This window comes from Stenella coeruleoalba (genome assembly GCF_951394435.1).
Source record: "Stenella coeruleoalba genome assembly, chromosome: 4".
Lineage (NCBI taxonomy): Eukaryota > Metazoa > Chordata > Mammalia > Artiodactyla > Delphinidae > Stenella > Stenella coeruleoalba.
Genome location: NC_137149.1, coordinates 29,801,619 through 29,822,317, shown reverse-complemented (window position 1 = coordinate 29,822,317; position 20,699 = coordinate 29,801,619). Strand labels below are relative to the sequence as shown.

General features: G+C 38.0%; 1 protein-coding gene and 1 pseudogene across 2 annotated transcripts in view; one reads left to right on the top strand and one right to left on the bottom strand.

The window, feature by feature from the left end:
- Positions 1–20,699, top strand: part of EGF (epidermal growth factor) — a 100,552-nt gene that overhangs the window by 41,449 nt on the left and 38,404 nt on the right. Inside the window, exons 8-13 of the mRNA XM_079920793.1 lie at positions 7,488–7,613; positions 8,671–8,793; positions 13,724–13,846; positions 15,352–15,477; positions 16,576–16,712; positions 19,746–19,894. Coding sequence (XP_079776919.1) covers positions 7,488–7,613; positions 8,671–8,793; positions 13,724–13,846; positions 15,352–15,477; positions 16,576–16,712; positions 19,746–19,894 — 784 coding nt within the window. The remainder of the gene's footprint in view (positions 1–7,487; positions 7,614–8,670; positions 8,794–13,723; positions 13,847–15,351; positions 15,478–16,575; positions 16,713–19,745; positions 19,895–20,699) is intronic.
- On the bottom strand, positions 9,438–10,552 carry LOC307186044 (annotated as a pseudogene). Its single transcript has 3 exons — positions 10,291–10,552; positions 9,880–10,171; positions 9,438–9,791 (listed from the first exon to the last, which is right to left on the bottom strand). The product of its transcript is annotated as an uncharacterized misc_RNA (transcript).

The window sequence follows — 20,699 nt, the reverse complement described above, 5'->3', positions numbered from 1 at the left end:
TAAATACTATGTAAACAGTCTCTGGCACAAGGCAAATTCAAATTTTGTTTTTTGAAACTTTCTGGAATTGTTTTAAAGAATATTTTTGATCCACGGTTGGTTGAATATGCAGATGTGCAACTCATGGATACAAAAGGCAGACTGTGTATGAATCTCAGAGCCGGTGTGGGAACTTCTTTGTATACAGTGTTAATGGCATTATTTCAAGCTCAACATTTAGAGAATTTGCAACTATAGTTTTACTGCTCGCAGATGTTCTTTTGTAAAAGGTGCAAACAATTTTGCTTTCTTCTGTGATTCTTTAAAATGTAGATTCCAGTTTTAAGCTCATAAGAGAATTTCAAAAGCGTCTTCTTTGGAAAATGAAGCACATCTGTCATCAACACTGTTTAAAATACTTCGCATTCATTTCATGCAGAAAAATGTTGCTGAATTTCTTTAATTCTGAGAGTTCCTGAAGGAGAACTGTCTACAGCTAGAAATGTACCTGCTTCTGGAAGTGACTAGTGTAGCTAAAACTGCCCAGGTGGGACTCTAATTCACTTTGATTACGTCATTGCTGGGGTTTCTACTGTAAAACCTTGGTTTTTTTGATACTTCTAGAAAAGAATCATCCTGGATATATGAATATTATTTTCACATAAGTTTTTCTTAAAATGTAAATATTGTGGTAAAGTACCCATGACATAAAATTTATCATCTTAGCCATATTTAAGTGTACAGTTAGGTGGCGTTAAGTACATTCCCAGTTCTTGTGCAACCATCACCACCATTAATCTCCATAAATCTTATCATCTTGTAAAACTGAAACTCTACACCCATTAAATGAGAACTCCCCACTTCTGCCTGTCCTCAGCCCCTGGCAACCACCATTCTCCTTTCTGTCTCTGTGATTTTGACTACTACTCTAATGACCTCATATAAGTGTAATCATACAATATTCCTCTTTTTGTGACTGGTTTATTTCACTCAGCATAATGTCCTCAAGATACATCTGTTTTGTAGCATGTGTCAGAATTCCTTTTCTTTTTAAGGCTGAATAATAACCCACTGCATGTGTATATCACATTTTGCTTATCTGTTTCTCCTTTGATAAACACTTGGGTTGCTTCCATGTTTTAGCTATTGGGAATAACGCTGCTACAAACATGGGTCTGCAAATATCTTTTTGAGATGCTGCTTTTAATTCTTTTGAACATATACTCAGAAGTGAATTGTTGGATCATACGGTAATTTTACTTTTAATTTTTTGAAGGCCCATTATACTGTTTTCCACAGCGGCTGTACTAGTTTACATTTACACCAACAGTGCACAAGGATTCCAATCTCTCCATATCCTCATCTACACTTATATTCTGTTTTCATCTAGTTTAAATTATCAGTTCAAACACCCAAAGCTCTGTTGTTTATTACAGAAATCTTAGCAAATTATGGATTTCTGTACTTCCTAACATATTTCTAGTTATTGACATTTTCTCAATGATGAGGGTCACATTTACAAAGATACACGTCATTGGGGCAAGAATAGGACTGATTTGAGGCAAAGCTGGGTTTTTTTTAAAATTAATTAATTAATTATTTTTGGCTGCGTTAGGTCTGTTGCTGCACGTGGGCTTTCTCTAGTTGCGTTGAGCGGGGGCTACTCTTCGTTGCGGTGCGCAGGCTTCTCATTGTGGTGGCTTCTCTTGTTGTGGAGCACGGGCTCTAGGCATGCAGGCTTCAGTAGTTGTGGCACGTGGGCTCAGTAGTTGTGGCTTGCAGGCTCTAGAGCTCAGGCTCAGTAGTTGTGGTGCATGTGCTTAGTTGCTCCACGGCATGTAGGATCTTCCCGGACCAGGGCTCGAACCCGTGTCCCCTGCATTGGCAGGCGGATTCTTAACCACTGTGCCACCAGGGAAGCCCAAAACTGGGTTTTTAACGCAGGTTTGCCCTGACACCAAATGGCTGCCATGGGAAGTGCCTTTTAAATACTTGGAATGGCTCTTTATCAATTTTCTATCTTTCTTGCTGTTGTCTCTTGCTTCTTGCTGGTTTCCATATGCCTGGCTCTGGACTCTTTAGTTTGAGACTTTTTCCTGCCATTCATTTGTTGAGGAACCCAGATCATTTGTCCCTTAGAATTTCTCGCATTCTGGATTTTTCAGATTCTATCCCCGTGGTGTCATTTAACATGATTCTGTTTTTCCTATACACTGGTAGTTTTAGCCTAGAAGCCTTATCAGATTCAGATTTTTTGCAAGAGTACTTTATAGGTGGTACTGCGGGTAGTACCGCATGCTTCCTAGTGACCACGCCAGAGGGCATGTAGTGGCTGGGTCTCCATTCTTTTTGTGATGTTCAAGATTCATCAGTGGTTCAGGTGTTGCCAGCCTGGTCTGTCCATTATAGTGTTTCCTATCAGCCTTTTGTGTAATGGCTTTACAAGTTATTAATTGTCATTGCTTAGAGGCATTTTTTCGTTAGAGGTTTGAAGTAATGACATTCTAATTCTATCATTGCTTATTAGTTGAATAACTTTTCCACATCAGCTCTATGATTTCCCTGAGGAGCATCTTTTATAGGAAAGGTAAATTAAATGCTTGATTTAATCTTTCCCTTAATTTATCTGTTTTCAGAATAAAGGGTTAGTGTATCCTCCAGAGGTGACCTTCTTTTAAAAAAAGCATCTTTATAAATTCAAGGATGTAAAAAATATTTGAAATGTTTTTATTCATTGCAGTTATTATCATTTTCACACTCAGATTATGCCGTCTTTCTCCAGGAGGAGCCCTGAGATAAGGCTTCTAGTTGTGGGAAAGATGACCAGTAACTAACCCTTGGTGGTCTGGAATGCTGCGCTGAGGCTGTGTCTGGGCTCAGCAAGAAAGAACATCAGAATCATGTAGCCACTCCTGCTAGGGGGGAATGCACTGCAGATGGGGTTGGTAACAATGGGAGCGGAGGCCTCCACACCTTGTGTTTGCATCTTCATGCTGTGGACTGGCCAAGCTCCTCAGAAATAGGTCTGAAATAAGGAAAGACTGAGTGGGCCTGAGGGTTGCATCTGAGAGTAAAAGGCATTTATTTTTTAACTGCTCAGAGGCTGTTGATTTGTTTACTTTCTTTTTGTTTTTAACATTTTTTTTAAGTGGTCCATTTTTAAAAATCTTTACCGAATTTGTTACAATATTGCTTCTGTTTTATGTGTTGTCTTTTTGGCCACTGATGCATGTGGGATCTTAGCTCCCTGACCAGGATCAAACCCACACCCCCTGCATTGGAAGGAGAAGTCTTAACCACTGGACCACCAGGGAAGTCTCTATTTCTTTACTTTCTGATTCTTAGGTTTAGATGGATAAGGATACCAAGTAGCTAAGTTCTGGCTAAGTGATTTTTTTTTTAAACTATAATTAGGAATTCCAATAGCACAGAATAACCATTCTCGTTTCTTCCTTCTTACTTTCTATTAACAAAGAAGAATAAACTTCTATATTACACAGTTTGGGAAGTTTTTTGGGGAAGGTGAGGGAGTCATTTATTCAGGGAACTCACTAATGAAAAAGACAATAAATAAATGAAACAAAAATCATAGACATTTATAGAAAAATATATTGTATATATAATTTATATATTTTATTATACATAAAGTATATAGCATAACATATTAATATGTTAATATATTAACTTTATTATGTATCAGTATACAATGGTCTATATTAATATATAATATGAATAATATAAATATATATATTTCTATAAAAACCCATAATTATATTTTATATATATACATAAGTATATACGTATACACAAACACACATATTACATACCTTAAAGAGGTGAGGTCTGTCATTGAAGACTTGAGCTGGAGTCCCACCCCTACCCCTTATTACCTATATGTGATCCTTAAGATACTATTTCCTAATCTGTAAAATGGAAGACAACAATTACTCTGCGTAGCTCAAGGGCTTGTTATAAAAATTACATGTGATAACGTAAATGCTTTATAAAATGTTATTCAAATTTTTAACTATTGGGGGCGCTAAATATTTAGTTAAAAGAATGATTCAAGTGAATGGGTTCAAATGGAAGAGACTAGAAAGGCTTTGTTGATGAGGTGAGTCTGACACTGAATTTGAGGTAGAGAGAAAGGTGTGGTCAGCGGAAAGAAGCAGGCTCAGGAATCCCACGTGTGTTGTTTCAGAAGTGCGCCCGGGTGAAATCTATCGTTTGCTTGGCTATAGCAAAGCTCCTGAGAGCTTGTGAGTTGGGCAGTTATTGAAGGCGCAGTTGGTGGTGGACATTCAACTCCATGATTTAGGGGCTTTAATTTGATCTCAAAGGTTATTAGGCTCCACTGCTGGGCTCTGGGAGGGGGGTTATCTGAGGTCAGCAGCAGCATTCTGAGTGCTAGCTTCCAGCCTCATTTGAAGCTAAAGAACAGCAGATTAAGGAGATTAAACAAAATACAGCCCTCAATCCTCTATGTTTTGCCTCTTCCTAAAATGACCTTTTAAGTGTTTAGTGTCTGAATTGGGGTCACATCATCAGCACAGCCATTCAGAGACGAATAGTGATTGCTTTCCTGCCTATGTTCATCATTGAATAGTAATGTATGTTGTTAATAAGTATCATTAAAGCCATCATCAGTATGGGATAGTGGAAAGAATACTGACCATCTGTGTGAGTTCTAACTCTGAGGTTGACTGGAAATTCAAGGAGAAACCAAATAAAGGAGTTAAGTTGCAGGTTTCATGATCACAGGTTTTTGTGCATGTATTCCAGATGTTTGTAGCACCCCTGTGTTGTAAAAGGCACCAGGTTAGGTGCTATTGGGACTATGAATGTGAATGGGATGCATGCTTTATCCTCAAAAGCTTGCTGATTAATGTACATGTATATATAGAATTATGATGATGTTGATAATAAGAACACACAGAAGAACAGGTAAGAGGTTGTAGAAAAGTACAAAAAAAGATAAATAACATTGGATCTAGATGAAGAACAGAGCAATCTCCTGTACCCTAGACACTAATTGTTTTCTCCATAAGTCAGTTTGAATCTCCATTAACATATCATAAGCAGGTATTAAGGTTTGAGAATCTTTAGAGGTATAAATTTAGAGGAATTTACAACAAACATTTGATTCTGTATAGAACCATATATTTTTAAGTGAGGGATCTCAGAGAATATCTACTTCAACACTTTTATTTCACGGAAACTGAAGTCAAAGGGATAAGGTGATTTTATGTAAAAGGCAGAACTCAGTTTCCCCAATTCTTAATGCAGTGGTCGTCTATCATACTGGGTTTGGAAAGATTTTTATAAGGGATATTTACAGGAAGCATAATCTCTCACTTTTTGGTTACCTCAAGAAAGTAGTAGCACTTTGGTGCTATTAAAAGGCTATTAAAAGGTGCTATTAATCAGGCCTTTCTGGATTTTTGTTGTTGTTAATTTGTAAACGTTATAAAAAATACAGTTAAAACAATCACATGTTCTTTTTTAGAAATTTGAATTAGGTACATTTTGTCTCCAGTACATTTGTGAGTTTCTGACTTTAGTCCTTTAAAAATTGGGGTCATTTTGTTTTTAATTTTCTTAATTAAAATTTTGATATGTGAAGCATGTAGGAAGCATGTAGGAAGCATGTGAAGCATGTAGAAAAACAATGTTACTAAACATGCATAATTGGCCTAAAAACCATGGACAAGAAACAAAATTTTTGGAATCAATATCCAAAAACTATTCAGTGTAGGGCTTCCCTGGTGGCAGAGCGGATAGGAATCTTCCTGCCAATGCAGGGGATACGGGTTCGTTCCCTGGTCCGGGAAGATCCCACATGCCACGGAGCAGCTAGGCCAGTGCACCACAACTACTGAGCCTGCGCTCTAGAGCCCACGAGCCACAACTACTGAAGCTGTGCCCCTAGAACCCGTGCTCCGCAACGGGAGGGGCCGCCGCAGTGAGGGACCCGCGCGCCGCGGGGAAGAGTAACCCCTGCTCACCGCAACTAGAGAGAGCCCGCGCACAGCGACGAAGATCCAACGCAGCCAAAAATAAATAACTTTAAAAAAATTATTTTTAATTATAAAAAAAACTATTCAGTGTAAATCTTAACTGACTTAGTTGATAATATTCCAACAGTATTAAATAATTGCGCATGTAATTCTATCAAGAGATCTGAATAAACAAGTTTAAAATAACTGAAGAAATAACACAGATTAGCTAAAAGGAGGCATACATAACTGAGGTGAAAGTGGGATATTCCATTAGTACTTTAGGTCAGTGCCTCTCAAAGTGTGGTGTAACGACTCCAGCGTCAGAATCATTCCAGAATCCGGTAAAAGTGAGCCTTTCCCTTGATGTATCAAATCAGAATCTCTAGAGGGTGACATGCCCTCCAGGTGGTCTCAAGGTACATTAGAAACATTTTCAAGGGGGCAAGAATACGTTTCTAATGTGTGATGCTTTGTCGGTCAAGAAAAGTGTTTAGTAACTTGAAGTAGAAGGAAAGGGGTAGAGTCAGAGTGAGGGGCACCTTTCTAAGTAGACAGAGACCAGAGAAACAGACCTGCATGGGGGACGGTCTCAGCCTCGTGCACTACTGTGCTCAGGCTCTCGCTGGCTTGTTTCTTGTGTCTTTCACGGCAAGGCTGTGTTTTTAGTGGGCTCCTCCCCTTACTCACAGGCTTTCACTGATCTCAGCTATGCCAGGTCTCCTGGTGCCTGACCCTGGTCCTCTTCCCCTGCCGTCACCTATTGCCAGAGCTCTGGCCTCCATAACTACATGCACCTTGAGAGCTGCCCTCAAATTCAAGCTTACCTCTGTATTTCCAGAGCATTTCACAAAGTCATTATTAAAATTGGCAAAACTGAGAAGGAACAAAATTCGAACAGGGATATATGTGTTACTAGTTTAGCCCTTGACTCTGGCTTTGAAAAGCAAAGGTACCAAGTTGGCCATCTGTTGTTCAATGTATTATTTGGCTAATTTCATCCAAGCACCTACCTACTGAGCAGATTTTACTATACATAATGATCCTAAAAACATAAATATATAGATCTGACCTATAAATATTATACTTAAGAAGAGATGTTCTTCATTTTGCAGCCTTTTTTGCTTCTTAAACAGATATTTCATTTTCAGCATTTCTGTTTATTGCCTTATTTATTTTTTAAATAAATAAATACTTTTGATAAAAGCAGGTCAAAAAGAAAAAGCTATCAAGTTGTGCTTAGTGTTCGTAACCCAAGGAACGACATCTCCAGGTAATTAGTACGTCCTATCCCGAGAGCTACTGTAGGAGAGATACAACTAGAGAAATAAATGGGCTTCGGAATGCCGAGTGATTTGGGCTAATGTTCGACCCTAGAGCAGTGCCACCTCTGTGAGGCAACACCCCTGCTGATGTCACGGGAAGATTAGAATTCTTAGGAGCCGTGAGGGGATCATGCACTGCCCCTGTCAAAACACACATCCACTCCAAATTAACCGCCTTCTCTTTTAGATCAGAAACTCTGCAAACTGAGGAAAGGTGACTGCAGAAGCAGCATGTGTGGGCAAGAGCCCAAGTCCCATGTGTGCATGTGTGCAGAGGGATACGCTTTAAGCCAGGATGGAAAGAACTGTGAAGGTAACGTGTGGTGAGCGAACACAGCTCACCTGGGCCAGTGGCTGGTCTTCCGTGGGCAATCCAGAACCTCCATGTGGAACCAATTTCAAGTTGCCTCCTTTTTTCCCCCAGAAAAGCAATTTTATTTTTTCCCCAATTTTAAGCCCTTGTAACATTTTCAGGTCTCCTTTATATCTTGTGTTCCCAGATCAGGTACTTTCAGAGGCTACTCAGGGATGGATATAAGGCAGGGATTCTCTGAGTGGACTCTACGGAGTTCTGTGGGTTTGACGGTGTGCAAAATGTCAGTATTGTCAGATTTTTTAGGGGAGTAGTTCCGTAGCTCTCATAAGATCCTCAAAGGGTATGTGACTCCCGCATCTCATCCCATAACTGTTTGGTAGGAATCTTGAGAAACTGCACCTTGTCTGGTTATCTTGGGCTCATCCTATTGTGAGACTCCAGGCCCGACGTACTTAACCCAAGGAGAAATGCCATGTCCTTTCTCCTGGGACGTCCAGTGAGTTACCGATGAAAAGAATCCAATGGCTGCAACGTACATTGAGTGGAATAAGTTGGGGTGAGACTTCAGGTAAACCTGGCATCTGCCTGTTAACTGCAGTCCCCTGCTTACATGGGACCAGTGGGCGAGAGCCATAGCATAGAACAGTGATCTGGAAGCTAGGGAATGCTCCCATATTCAGGTGAGGGCCTCCTGTCAGCCTTGAGAAAGTGAAGAGCAAAGCAGGGGGATGTCCTGCCCTTGTCAAGAACTTTCTAGGGTCCTTGCCTTAAATGGCTATACCTTTTCAGGGGAAATAGTACTACTTTATCCCAGGAGTAATTTTAATATGAAAATCTGTATTTGAAAGTATAAACTGTGACAGTTTAAGCCATGGCTTTCATGATAATTGAACTCATTTCTTTCACTCTTTGTTAGAGTAGCAAAAACAGTCTTGCCGTGGTCAGTTACAGCAGATCGAGGTGTGAGATACCGTACTTTTTGCTGACTTATTAGTGATACTACAATTTATTTTCAAAAAACCCATCTGACTGTTTTACTGTTGTTATGGTGTAGATGTCAACGAGTGTGCCTTTTGGAATCATGGCTGTACTCTTGGGTGTGAAAACATCCCTGGATCCTATTATTGCACATGCCCTGTAGGATTTGTTCTGCTTCCTGATGGGAAACGGTGTCACCGTAAGTCACAACAAGTATTTATTGCATTATTTCCTCCATTTGCACTGATGTTCCTAAGGTGGCTGTGATCTGGGTTGGTGGTCCTCGATCAACGGCATGCATCAGGAGTACCTTGGAGTTTTATTTTGGTTTGTTTTTTAAAATGCGAATGACCAGACTCTATCCCAGACCTGTTAGATCAAAACCTCCAACAAGCATGTATTTATATACTTTACTGTTTATTTATCCGTATTTCATTATATTTCATTATATATCTCTGAAAGGTAAGCATGTAAAAAACATAATCATGATACACTATTACATCTAAAAAACTAGCTCGAATTCCCTAATATCTAATACCCAGTCAGTTTTCAGGTATAACCACGATACCATTATCACAACTAGAAAAATTAACAATAATTCCCTAATAACATCAAATATCTAGTCAGTTTTCAAATTATCTTAAAAAGTTTTCAACAGTTGATTTGTTTGACTAGGTATCCAAACAAGCTCCGTGTGTTATGCTGATATTAGCTGATACCTCTCTCTCTTATCCTACAGATTCCCTCTCCTCTTTTTTTCCCCTTGCAAGTAGTTGCTGAAGAAACTGTTTGTTTCCTGCAGAGTTTCTCACACTCTGGATTTTACTGAACACACTTCTAAGATGTCCCTGTCCTTCTCAAACTTGTAGTTAGATCTGCAGGCTTGATCAGATTAGGCTTTGAAATTTTGACAATAATACTTCATTGGTATGCTTATACTTCCATCAGGAGACACATAACATCTGGTTGTTTCTCCCTCTGTCATCCGTTCTAAAGTTCCCCAAAGGTCTTCTTCTTTTTTAAAAAAACAAATTCTGGACAGTTTTACTGAAGAAAAAATATGCACGATTTACTTTTCACCAGTCCATTCTGGCATTCTTCTAATGCTGTCAGAATCACCTGGGTCAATATTAGCCAGTGTGCATGTTACCGACCCTTTCCAGTCAGTCCTCACAAGGGTCCTCCTGCCCGGCATCACTAGTGCCAATAGGACGAGACCGAGTTTGGTTCAGAAACAAAGGAAAGCTTTATTACTGGACCAGAGATTGGAGAGATATGAGCTCACCTCCATAGTACCCGCTCCCCTGACAGGCCGTGGGCAGGGCTGCTTTATAGGGTTCTCCACAGCTGGGAGGGGGCGGAGTTCCCATTGGGCACACACAAGCGCGCTGCTCAGGCTCCAGATCGCAGTGCTGGGTGCAGGGTCTCTGCACACGGCTGTCGCTGCCCTGTTGAATCGAGGTGTCGAGCACAGTGCTTCTGCATACAGCCCACTGAGCTGCAGTAACAGGTGCAGCAGTTCTGCGCTGGGAACTCTGATCCCATGTGTTAGACGCAAGGCCTCTGCACACGGCCCCCTACATGCAACTGAAACGAGACTAAGCCCAAAGAAGAGGTTAGACCTTATCACCTAGATTCCATCTTATTTTTCCCGAGGACCCTAGTGGGCTTTGCCAGTGACATACATACTCTAGTATTTTCCACATGCTGTGCCCAGTTCAATATTATTGCCACTGTAGTGGTGGCCACCAGTTTGGGCCAACAGGGTGTAGTACTCTATTTCAGATTTCCACAAGGCTGGGCATTTGTTGGTGAGGATGACCAGTTTCTCTTTGCCTTGTCTGAACATTTCCAGAATCTGCTTGTACCTGCAGCACTTACTTTCCACTTTCTATAATGAGTTGCAGCGTAGAGTTCATCAGGCCCAGCAACTTTTTCGTCTTCTTTTCGGCCACCATTTTTCTGCCTTAGGGTAGGACTGCCCCCAACCCAGAGCAGCTGCGAAGACTGCTGGGAGCAAGAAAGAGCCCAGTCATCTTTCAGGGAATGGTTGTAGTGGCCATTAACACTCATTTCCTAGATTCATTATTTCATCAGGGGATTTGAATGATGATATCTAGTTCTAATATTTCTTTTTAATCATGAATTGTAATACCTTTATAAAAAGAATGTTCTCTCATTAACTGTTTGGTGACTTCAAGATACAATTCTTACAGTTAAGGCTGTATAAGTGATGAACTGTTTTCTCCTTGTTTACTTATATTTAGGATAATGGGTTGGTTCTTTAACACCTTCCAAAGGTGGCCAATGGGGTTTTTTAATTTTATTTTTTATTGAAGTATAGTTGATTTGTAATATCACATTAGTTTCAAGTATACAGCAAAGTGATTCAATTATACACATATATATGTATATATCTATATTCTTTTTTTAAAATTCTTTTCCATTGTAGTTTGTTGGGTATTGAGATATTGAATATAACTCTCTGTGCTTGTTGTTTATTTTATATATGGTAGTGTGCATCTGTTAATTCCATATTATGTCAGATAGAAGTGGTGAAAGGTAGGCATCCTTGTCTTGTTCCAGATTTTAATGGGAAGGCTTTCAGCTTTTCACCTTTGAGTATTATATTGGCTGTGGGTTTGTCATAAATGGCTTTTATTATATTGAGATATATTCCTTCTGTACCCACTTTGGAAAGAGTTTTTATCATAAATGGATGTTGAATTTTATCAAATGCTTTCTCTGCATCTATCGAGATGATCATGTAGTTTTTGTCCTTCCTTTTGTTGATGTGGTGTATCATATCGATCGATTTGCATATGTTGAACCATCCTTGTGACCCTGGAATGAATCCAACGTGATCATGATGTATGATCCTTTCTATGTGCTTTTGCATCTGGCTTGCTAATATTTTCTTGAGCATTTTGCATCTATATTCATTAAAGATATTGGCCTGTAATGTCTCTGTCTGGTTTTGGCATCAGCGTGATGGTGACTTCAATGACTTTGGGAGATTTGTTGTTTGTAAGTATTATTATGAACCCTTGGATTTTTAACATTTTTTATATGTTTCAACCCATTGCAGTTGTTATTCTTACCGATCAGCAAGTTGTCTCCTCTTTGGCTGCTGGGAGAATCTTCAAATGGGTTCCAGACCCCAGTAGTCTTTGATAGTTTTCTCTTACCTGGTAGGACATATTTTCCAGGCTTGTCTTGTACATTCCATGTTCTAGACCTAGAATCAGCAATCTCTCAAGGCCACTGCTTCCTTTTTATGAGAAATTGTATTTAGAAAACATAACCTGCTTCAAAGTCAGTTATTGTTTTGAGTGTTTTAGGGCATCAGAGTTAGGAAAACACTTTTTGAAAAGAGAAATACATTATGAGCTTATATGAATATTCTCAATTCAAATTTAGGATTACATACTCAGATACCTTCTTATAGGTTTCTTATTGAATCTACCAACATAGCTAAGTAGAAACGAATGTTTAAAATCATGTGGGAATTCCTTGGAGTCTAGTGGTTAGGACTTGGCACTCTTACTGCCAGGGGCCAGGTTTCAATCCCTCGTCAGTGAACTAAGATTCCACAAGCCACGCAGTGCGGCCAAAAAAGAAAAAAAAAATCTCATGTATATTGTCTAGTACTGCTTCACAGATGATGGAGAATATGTTAGTCTGGATGTTATATGTGCTTGTGAAACAAGGCACAGAAAAATGGATGGATGGTAATGAAGTTCTTGGAAATTACCCACTACCTTCGTGACTGTTTATGGAATTTGCCCTTCTTCTAATATCATGTGGTTTATCTGTGAGCAGATATACTCAAGTGCATGATGTTAATATGTTAGAGTCCATTATGTGTCAAGTAGGACACACATAATCTCACTTGATTGTCAAAACTGCTAGAACTTCTATGGTATATATTTTACATTTTAATATTTGATTTACTTGGAACTTATTTTGATGTGTGGTATATGGTAGGGATTTAGCTTTTGCCTCAAAGCATTACTCATTTATTTCTCTACCATTTACTGGATGACACATGCTCAATGATTTAAAATACCTTTATCACATACTGTATTCTTATGTGTACTTGAGTCTTTTCTAAAATGAGCTTTCCAATCTTTCCTATAACTGTATTTCATTTATAAGGTATATTCTGAAAAACTTATAATAATACCTGCTTTATTACTATCAGGGAATATTTTGATGCAAAAAAAATCCACGTAAGTTTACATAAAATAACTTTCAAGTGAAAAAAATGCTTTCACAATAACTGTCTTCCATTGAAATAAATCTTCATTTTTTTAAGGTAATGATGTAAACTGGAGCCTTGTTCTTTGAAAATAATTTCTTAATTTAAAAAGTTAAAGAAACTGTAAAACGTTGTGCTTGATATAAACCTTGACATTTAGACTGGGGCAATCTGAATTCTATCTATAGCTGTCCAGAATCATAAGCAAATGAGTTATCAGATATCTACAAAGTTCCTGACAAACCAAACCATTGAGAAACTGTTTGGTAGATAAGTAAATTTGTTAGTTAAGTGCAAAACTGTTAATTTCATTTGAAATTGTGACAAAATAAATTTTACAAATTGCAAAAAAATAAAATGAACTTTCTGTCTGGTTCTATTGATATTATCCTCTTGGTCTATTCCTGTACTCATTACCCACTGTTTTAATTATTGCATCTTTGTGATACATTTTATATTTGTTTAGAGCCTCTCATTCTCTTCTTACACCTAACCATAGTTACACAATGTTTTTAGTTTTCTTACACATGTAATTTGTTTTCCAGATGAACTTGAGAATCATTTGCCCAAGTTCCATTTAAAATATTTTGGAATTTTGATGACTAATAACATAAAAAGTATTAATTGTCAGAGAAGAAACTTTGAGGAAACTAGAGTCACTTTCCAAAATTAGAAGTCCTTTAATTTGTTTTAGAATTGAAACTTTTTCTTTATTTTTATATCTCTATTACCACAGCAATTCATAAATGTTCAATCTTTATTTAATTTATTCTTTTCAGGATATCATTTTTTTTGTTAGCAACTGAATTTACCAAATTTCCACAAATCTGATTTAACACTAATCTTGACCTTATTTTTCATTAATTAGAATTAATTTCCTGCCCAAGCAATGTGTCTGAATGCAGTCATGATTGTGTTCTGACATCAGACGGTCCCATATGTTTCTGTCCTGAAGGCTCAGTGCTTGAGACAGATGGGAAAACCTGTAGTGGTAAGTTTATCTGCCTATCGTTTGTTTGAGTACCAAAATGTTCATTGCAGCTCTATTTACAATAGCCTGGAGATGGAAACAACCTAAGTGCCCATCATCAGATGAATGGATAAAGAAGATGTGGCACATATATACAATGGAATATTACTCAGCCATAAAAGGAAACGAAATTGAGCTACTTGTAATGAGGTGGATAGACCTAGAGTCTGTCATACAGAGTGAAGTAAGTCAGAAAGAGAAAGACAAATACCGTATACTAACACATATATATGGAATTTAAGAAAAAAAAATGTCATGAAGAACCTAGGGGTAAGACAGGAATAAAGACACAGACCTACTAGAGAACGGACTTGAGGATATGAGGAGGGGGATGAGTGAGCTGTGACAAAGCGAGAGAGAGGCATGGACACATATACACTACCAAACGTAAGGTAGATAGCTAGTGGGAAGCAGCCGCATAGCACAGGGAGATCAGCTCGGTGCTTTGTGACCGCCTGGAGGGGTGGGATAGGGAGGGTGGGAGGGAGGGAGACGCAAGAGGGAAGAGATATGGGAACATATGTATATGTATAACTGATTCACTTTCTTATAAAGCAGAAACTAACACACCATTGTAAAGCAATTATACCCCAATAAAGATGTTAAAAAAAAGAAAACATTCATTTTCTAACTGACACCTAAAAATCCATCTACTGACAAAGGAGAATAGATTTTCCAACATTACACATTGAAAGATATTTACATAATGGATTAACATATAGATTTAAATAAGATTTTTGTGTTTTGTTTTTAGATAGCATAGTGTAGTGGTTATGAGCAAGAGCTTTGAAGCTAGACAGCCCTGAGATAGCATTACCAGTTACTAGCAGTGTAGTTTTGGACTAGTTACTTGCCCTCTTTTGGTCTCAGTTTCCTCATCTGCAGAGGTTAATGATACCTGCCTCCTGGATTTGTGACCAGCATTAAACAAGGTGGTGGATGTGGAGCGCTTAGCCTGTTCCTTGCACCTATGAATACCTCCCTACTTTTATCTTCATAGAGACTTAAGCATATAGAGTGAAGGCTATAACTCAAAATTAGCAAAGAGTTATGTGTGACATTTTTTTAAATAAAAAGAGCAAAAGAAGTCAAGAGAGCAAAAATGTGAGAGAGAAAAAAATATGTTAATCACTAGGAAGAATTAGACCAGCTGCCAAACTCAGCAAAATGCACTTTTTATTCCAGCCAGCTGCCAGTGTGCTTGTTCACAAATTCAGTGATAGAACAAGAAGACAAGGGTCATTGGGATGTGAAGGATTAACACTGAAGCTGTCAGGTTATAGGGAAGTAGAGTATGGTAACATTTTCCTCCCAATCTCTGAAAAATAAGCTTGATTGTGACAGTATGAATGATTGTGGAAATGGTTTTAAAAAGCAATGTATATTTGGTTCACCTTAATATTTTGAAGAAAACATGATATTTTTTTAATTCCATAGCATCATTACCAAGGAATTGTTTTTTGTAGGTTGTTCATCTCCCGATAATGGTGGATGTAGCCAGCTCTGCATCCCTCTTAGCCCAGTATCCTGGGAATGTGGCTGCATTCCGGGCTATGACCTACAACTGGACAAAAAGAGCTGTACAGCCTCAGGTTAGTGCTGTGAACATTTGAAAGTGTGTCTCTGCAAAAAAGATTATGTGAAAAACAACATTTTATTTAGAAAGTGTTAAATTGCTCTTGGCTTCTGCATAGAAAGTCTGATTTTTTAATTTTTGGAAATGGAAAACAAATCACATTATAAATATAAATAACAAATTAATATTATATAAATAATAATTCTGTGTTTGAGGAACATTTTGAAGTTAATTAGCGTTAAGCAAAGATTTACTATAACATCAGGTATGGCATTCCAGTATATGTGAAAGTCATAACCAGAATAGTCTTAAAACACTTTATAGTTAAGGGGCATTTAATAAATATTTGTTGATTGATTTGATTTTTATCTCTCTGGTGAATGTAATAATCATAATACTTTGACAAGTTCTGTCCTTTTCATGACAAAATTTAATATGAAGTTGTATGCTTCAACTATTTTTTCATCTTCTGATATTACATCTCATGTCCTTCAACAGCCTTGGAAATCCTAGATTTATGCCAAATTGATTTAATCTCTCCTGAGGTTCATTATGCCTGTAATCTGGGATAACATAATGATGAGCCTACAGAGCTTGCCTTAGACCCCAGTACTCTTAACTTCTCAGGGCCTTAGTTAATATAGCATAATCTGAGCTCTGAAAATTATCAGGGGTCTAGTTATTAACTCACATAATCATACCTCCATTTTAAAACTGTCCAGACCAGAGAAGGGTATTTTTTGGACATGAATTAATACAGTCTGCTAATATTAATGTTTCAATATGTGTGAATCAAGGAGATTACACAGCATAAGACTTACATCATTTAGTTAAGATGTTTGTTACTTAATACTGTCTCTTTCTATAAGTAATTTGCATTTTAAAAGCAGGCACCTAGACAGGGAGGAAACCAGCGATGAAATTCTGGCCGTATATCACCTCATGGAAAAGGAAGTCTTCTTGCCTCTCTTAACCTACACCGTACTGGTGGGAAATTAAGAAACAAGTACTGCAGAAATTAAGGAAGAGGGTACAATGAACGGGAAGGGTCAGAAGTGCCTTTTGGGTTCCAAGGCATATTTTAAATGCAACCATATTTAAATTTGGTTATTAGGACCACCACCGTTTTTGCTGTTTGCCAATTCTCAAGATATTCGACACATGCATTTTGACGGAACAGATTATGGAACCCTGCTCAGCCAGCAGATAGGAATGGTTTTTGCCCTAGATCATGACCCTGTGGAAAATAAGGTACGGTTTTGCTGCCTGAAGAGATGTGGCTGTGCTTTAAGGACAGAGTAGAGGATTTTATCCTAACAGATGACCTGGGTTACTTGAAAATCCTCTGCTAAGCTCAGAACAATTAGGCAAAGAAAAATTTAAATGTAGATATTAAAACATCACTTGAGAAAGTTTTAAGGATGTTTCTGTTATCATAACCCTACCCTGTTCCTTGCTGTGATTCAGCCATTTTATTGGGGATAATTTGAACAGAATCTGAAGTTTAGTTTCCTCTTTGGAAATGAGAATAGGAAGCTAGCACAGTGCCATACACACAGGAAGAGCACCATAAATAGGTTTTTATCTATTTGTGTTTTGGGAGAAATAGGAGGTTGAGGTGCAGCATAGGAAGTATGGATTACTAATTTGCATTTAATACATGTCCTTAAGGGAGGAAATTCAGTGACCTCCTAACCATGAAAACCAAGAAACATAAGTTTTACAGCTCATGTGTGAATGGCAGTCTAACACAACATTATTTACATAATAATTTTACATGAAGTTTTTTTGGTATAAATATTAGAATTTCTAAATTATCAACCCAATCAGCTGACCATTTGGTCTTTAATTTCTTGTTATCTTTATGCTAGGTTAGAATGTGCTTGAAATGATATGTTACAGTAACTTCTGGAGATGAATCAGCCAATAATTATGAAGTTACATAGTTATTAATCTCCCTCCATAATGACTTAGTTGTTACTAGATGGTGCATTAATTCCTAGAATTTTAAAACTTGTGCTTTTGTTTCTTCCTGATTTGAAGCATTCTGGTAAATGGCCAAAAGAGACAGAGTGAAGCAAATTGATTCTGTGTTTAATTGGTCTGGATTGATAGGCGAATATAACTACTTTTGCAAATAGAAGTTTTGTAATTAAATACTAGCAAACAATTCTTTTTTTTTTCTGTGAACTGAATCTATTTGACTCCATAGAAGAATTCTATTAACAGGAAAAAATTAATAGAATCAGTTCAAGATTCATTTATTACCAAATTAGTTTTTTCCCACACAGTCAGTATTTTTTACAACTAGGTGAATAAGGAAACCTAAAATGAACTTTAAGTCATGTGGCTTATTCATGGTTTTTCATTTCTCTGGTCAATATTCTCATTTTCTTGCTTCCCAAACTGTGGTCCTTAGACCAGTGACATCAACATGGCCTGGAGCGTGTTAGAACTGCAGATTCTCAGGCTCCACTGCGACCACTGAATCAGAATCTGCATTTTAACCAGATTCCCAGGTGATTCAGGTACACATGTGAATTTGAGAAGCAGTGCACCAGCAGAGTATTTTTTAATATAAGAAGTGCCCATTTTTGTATTATGGAATAGAACCTTTTCTAGAGAGATGATAATCCTTTATTTAATTACCATTTTATGAATATTCTCATTATTGATGATAGGTTTATGTACATATATGTACTCACAGTTAATATTCCACATATGCTGTCATTAAATTGTCAGCTAACCCATAGCAATTTTTTATTCTTGTACCTGTTCGATAGTCTGCATACTAGACTGAAAAAGAACTTTGCATCTTCAAGGTATGTTCTGTTGGACAAAATCTATTAATTAAAATGAAATTATCTGCAGTTAGAGATGAAAGGAACTTTAGCAAATACCTAGTCTGACTTTGTCATTTTTATAGCTGAGAAAATTGAGATTAAATGACTTAACCATGTACACTGTTATTGAGAATGTAAATTGGTGCAACCACTGTGGAAAACAGTGTGGAGGGTTCTCAATAAACTAAAAATAAACCCAGCAATATAACCCAGCAGTTCCACTCCTGGGTATATATCAGAAAAAAACAAAAACACTAATTCAAAAAGATACATGCACTCCATGTTCATAGCAGAATTATCTACAGTCTCCAAGATATGGAAGCAACCTAAGTATCCATCAGCAGATGAATGGATAAAGAAGATGTGGTACCTACACACACACACACACACACACACACACACACACACACACACACACACACATATACACACAATGGAATACTACTCAGCCATAAAAAAGAGTGAAATTTTGCCACTTGAAGCAACATGGATAGACTTGGAGGGTATTATACTCAGTGAAATAAGCCAGACAGAAGAAGACAAATACTGTATGTTATCACTTATATGTGTAATCCAAAAAATACAACAAACTAGTGAATATAAAAAGAAAGAAGCAGACTCACAGATATAGAGAACAAACTAGTAATTACCAGTAGGGAGAAGGAAGTGGGGAGGGGCAATATAGGTGGAGGGGATTAAGAGGTACAAAGTATTATGTACAAAATTAGCTACAAGGATATATTGTACAACACAGGGAATATAGCCAGTATTTTATAATAACTATAAATGGAACATAAGCTTTAAAAATTGTGAATCATTATATTATATACCTTATATACCTTAACTTATATAATATTGTACATCAACTACACTTCAATTTTAAAATAAATAAATAAATAAAAATGATTTAACCAAGGCAATCAAACAAATAAGTGTCAAAACTGGGAGGGGCAGCTGTGTCTCCTGACTTGCAGCGAAGTGGAATCCTGTGGATCAAGCAGTAGAAGTTAAAGCTCAGCTTGCAGCCCCCATTAAACTGCTCATCTTTGTTCCCTTTCAGGCTGTAGAAGCCGTTAGAGTTCAAGTATGATGGCTTTGTTATTGACCAATGATCAAAGATAAGCAAATTACCCATAGCAATAGAAATATGTGCCAGGCACAAGGCTAAGAACTTATATATATAAAACTAATGCGCTTCATAGTATCATCCCCATTTTACCAAAGAGGAAACTGAGCCTCTGAGACACTGATAAACTTGCTTAAGTTTACACATATCTGGGAAGCAACCGAGGTGGAGTTCAGTTCCAGGTGTGTCTATCTCCAAAGCCCAGCTCTTAACTATTGTACTGTATAATATAAAGATTTACTAACCTCATTTGTATATATTCCACATTAAGTTTTTAAACAAATCAAACTGAAATGCCTGTGTTCTCTTTTGTAGATATACTTTGCCCATACAGCCCTAAAGTGGATAGAGAGAGCAAATATGGATGGTTCCCAGCGAGAAAGGCTTATTGAGGAAGAAGTAGGTGTGCCAGAAGGTCTTGCTGTAGACTGGATTGGCCGTAAATTCTATTGGACAGACAGACGGTAGGTTTCCTCTTTCAGTTTTAAGCCACATGGGAGAGGGGTGATTGGATAGGTAATACAGCTGGCTTCATCCTCCACTTTGAACACAGGAAAATATTGCTGGGCACCTGACTGGGATCGGAGGAAAGATGCCCCCAGTGCTGTCCACAGTCCCTCAACCCCCTCCCCACCACCAAACAGGACATTCCTCCTTTTAATCAAGACTGTATCTTTCATCAAGGTCTGTAGGCATGGGCAAGTTTTGAGGACCAAGAAAACAGCATGTATTTTTGCATTTCAGGCTTTTGCATTTCATGTATTTTGTGTTTCAGGGAAACACAAAAACCTGTCTGGATATAATCAACAAGCATTCTCTGAGCATCTGCTGTGGATCAGGCTCTCTCCTAGGTAGCATGGGAGATACACAGGAGCCTGAGAAGCACTCCATGTTTCCAGTCACCTTACGGTTTAGCCAGGGAGATAAGACACATGTACACAGGGAAAACTAATACAAATGCTTGGTCTAAATCTCGGTACAAGAAATATCATAAGGTCATGCATAAATAATTGCCAAATGAAGGATGGATACTCCCAGAGGGGGCTCTGGAAGGGGCTTCAGGGATCAACTTCCCCTTCATTTTACAGGTGGGGAAACGAAGGCTCAGAAAGGCTAAGTGATTTATTCAAGGTTGCACAACATTTAAATGACAAGTCTTTCTAGAACCCATATGTTGGCTCTCAGGTTGGGAGAGATGGCCTGTTTCCCTCTGATGGGCAACAACAGGACCAGAGAGAAGTTGTGGTGTGTCTGTCCTCTGGGCACACT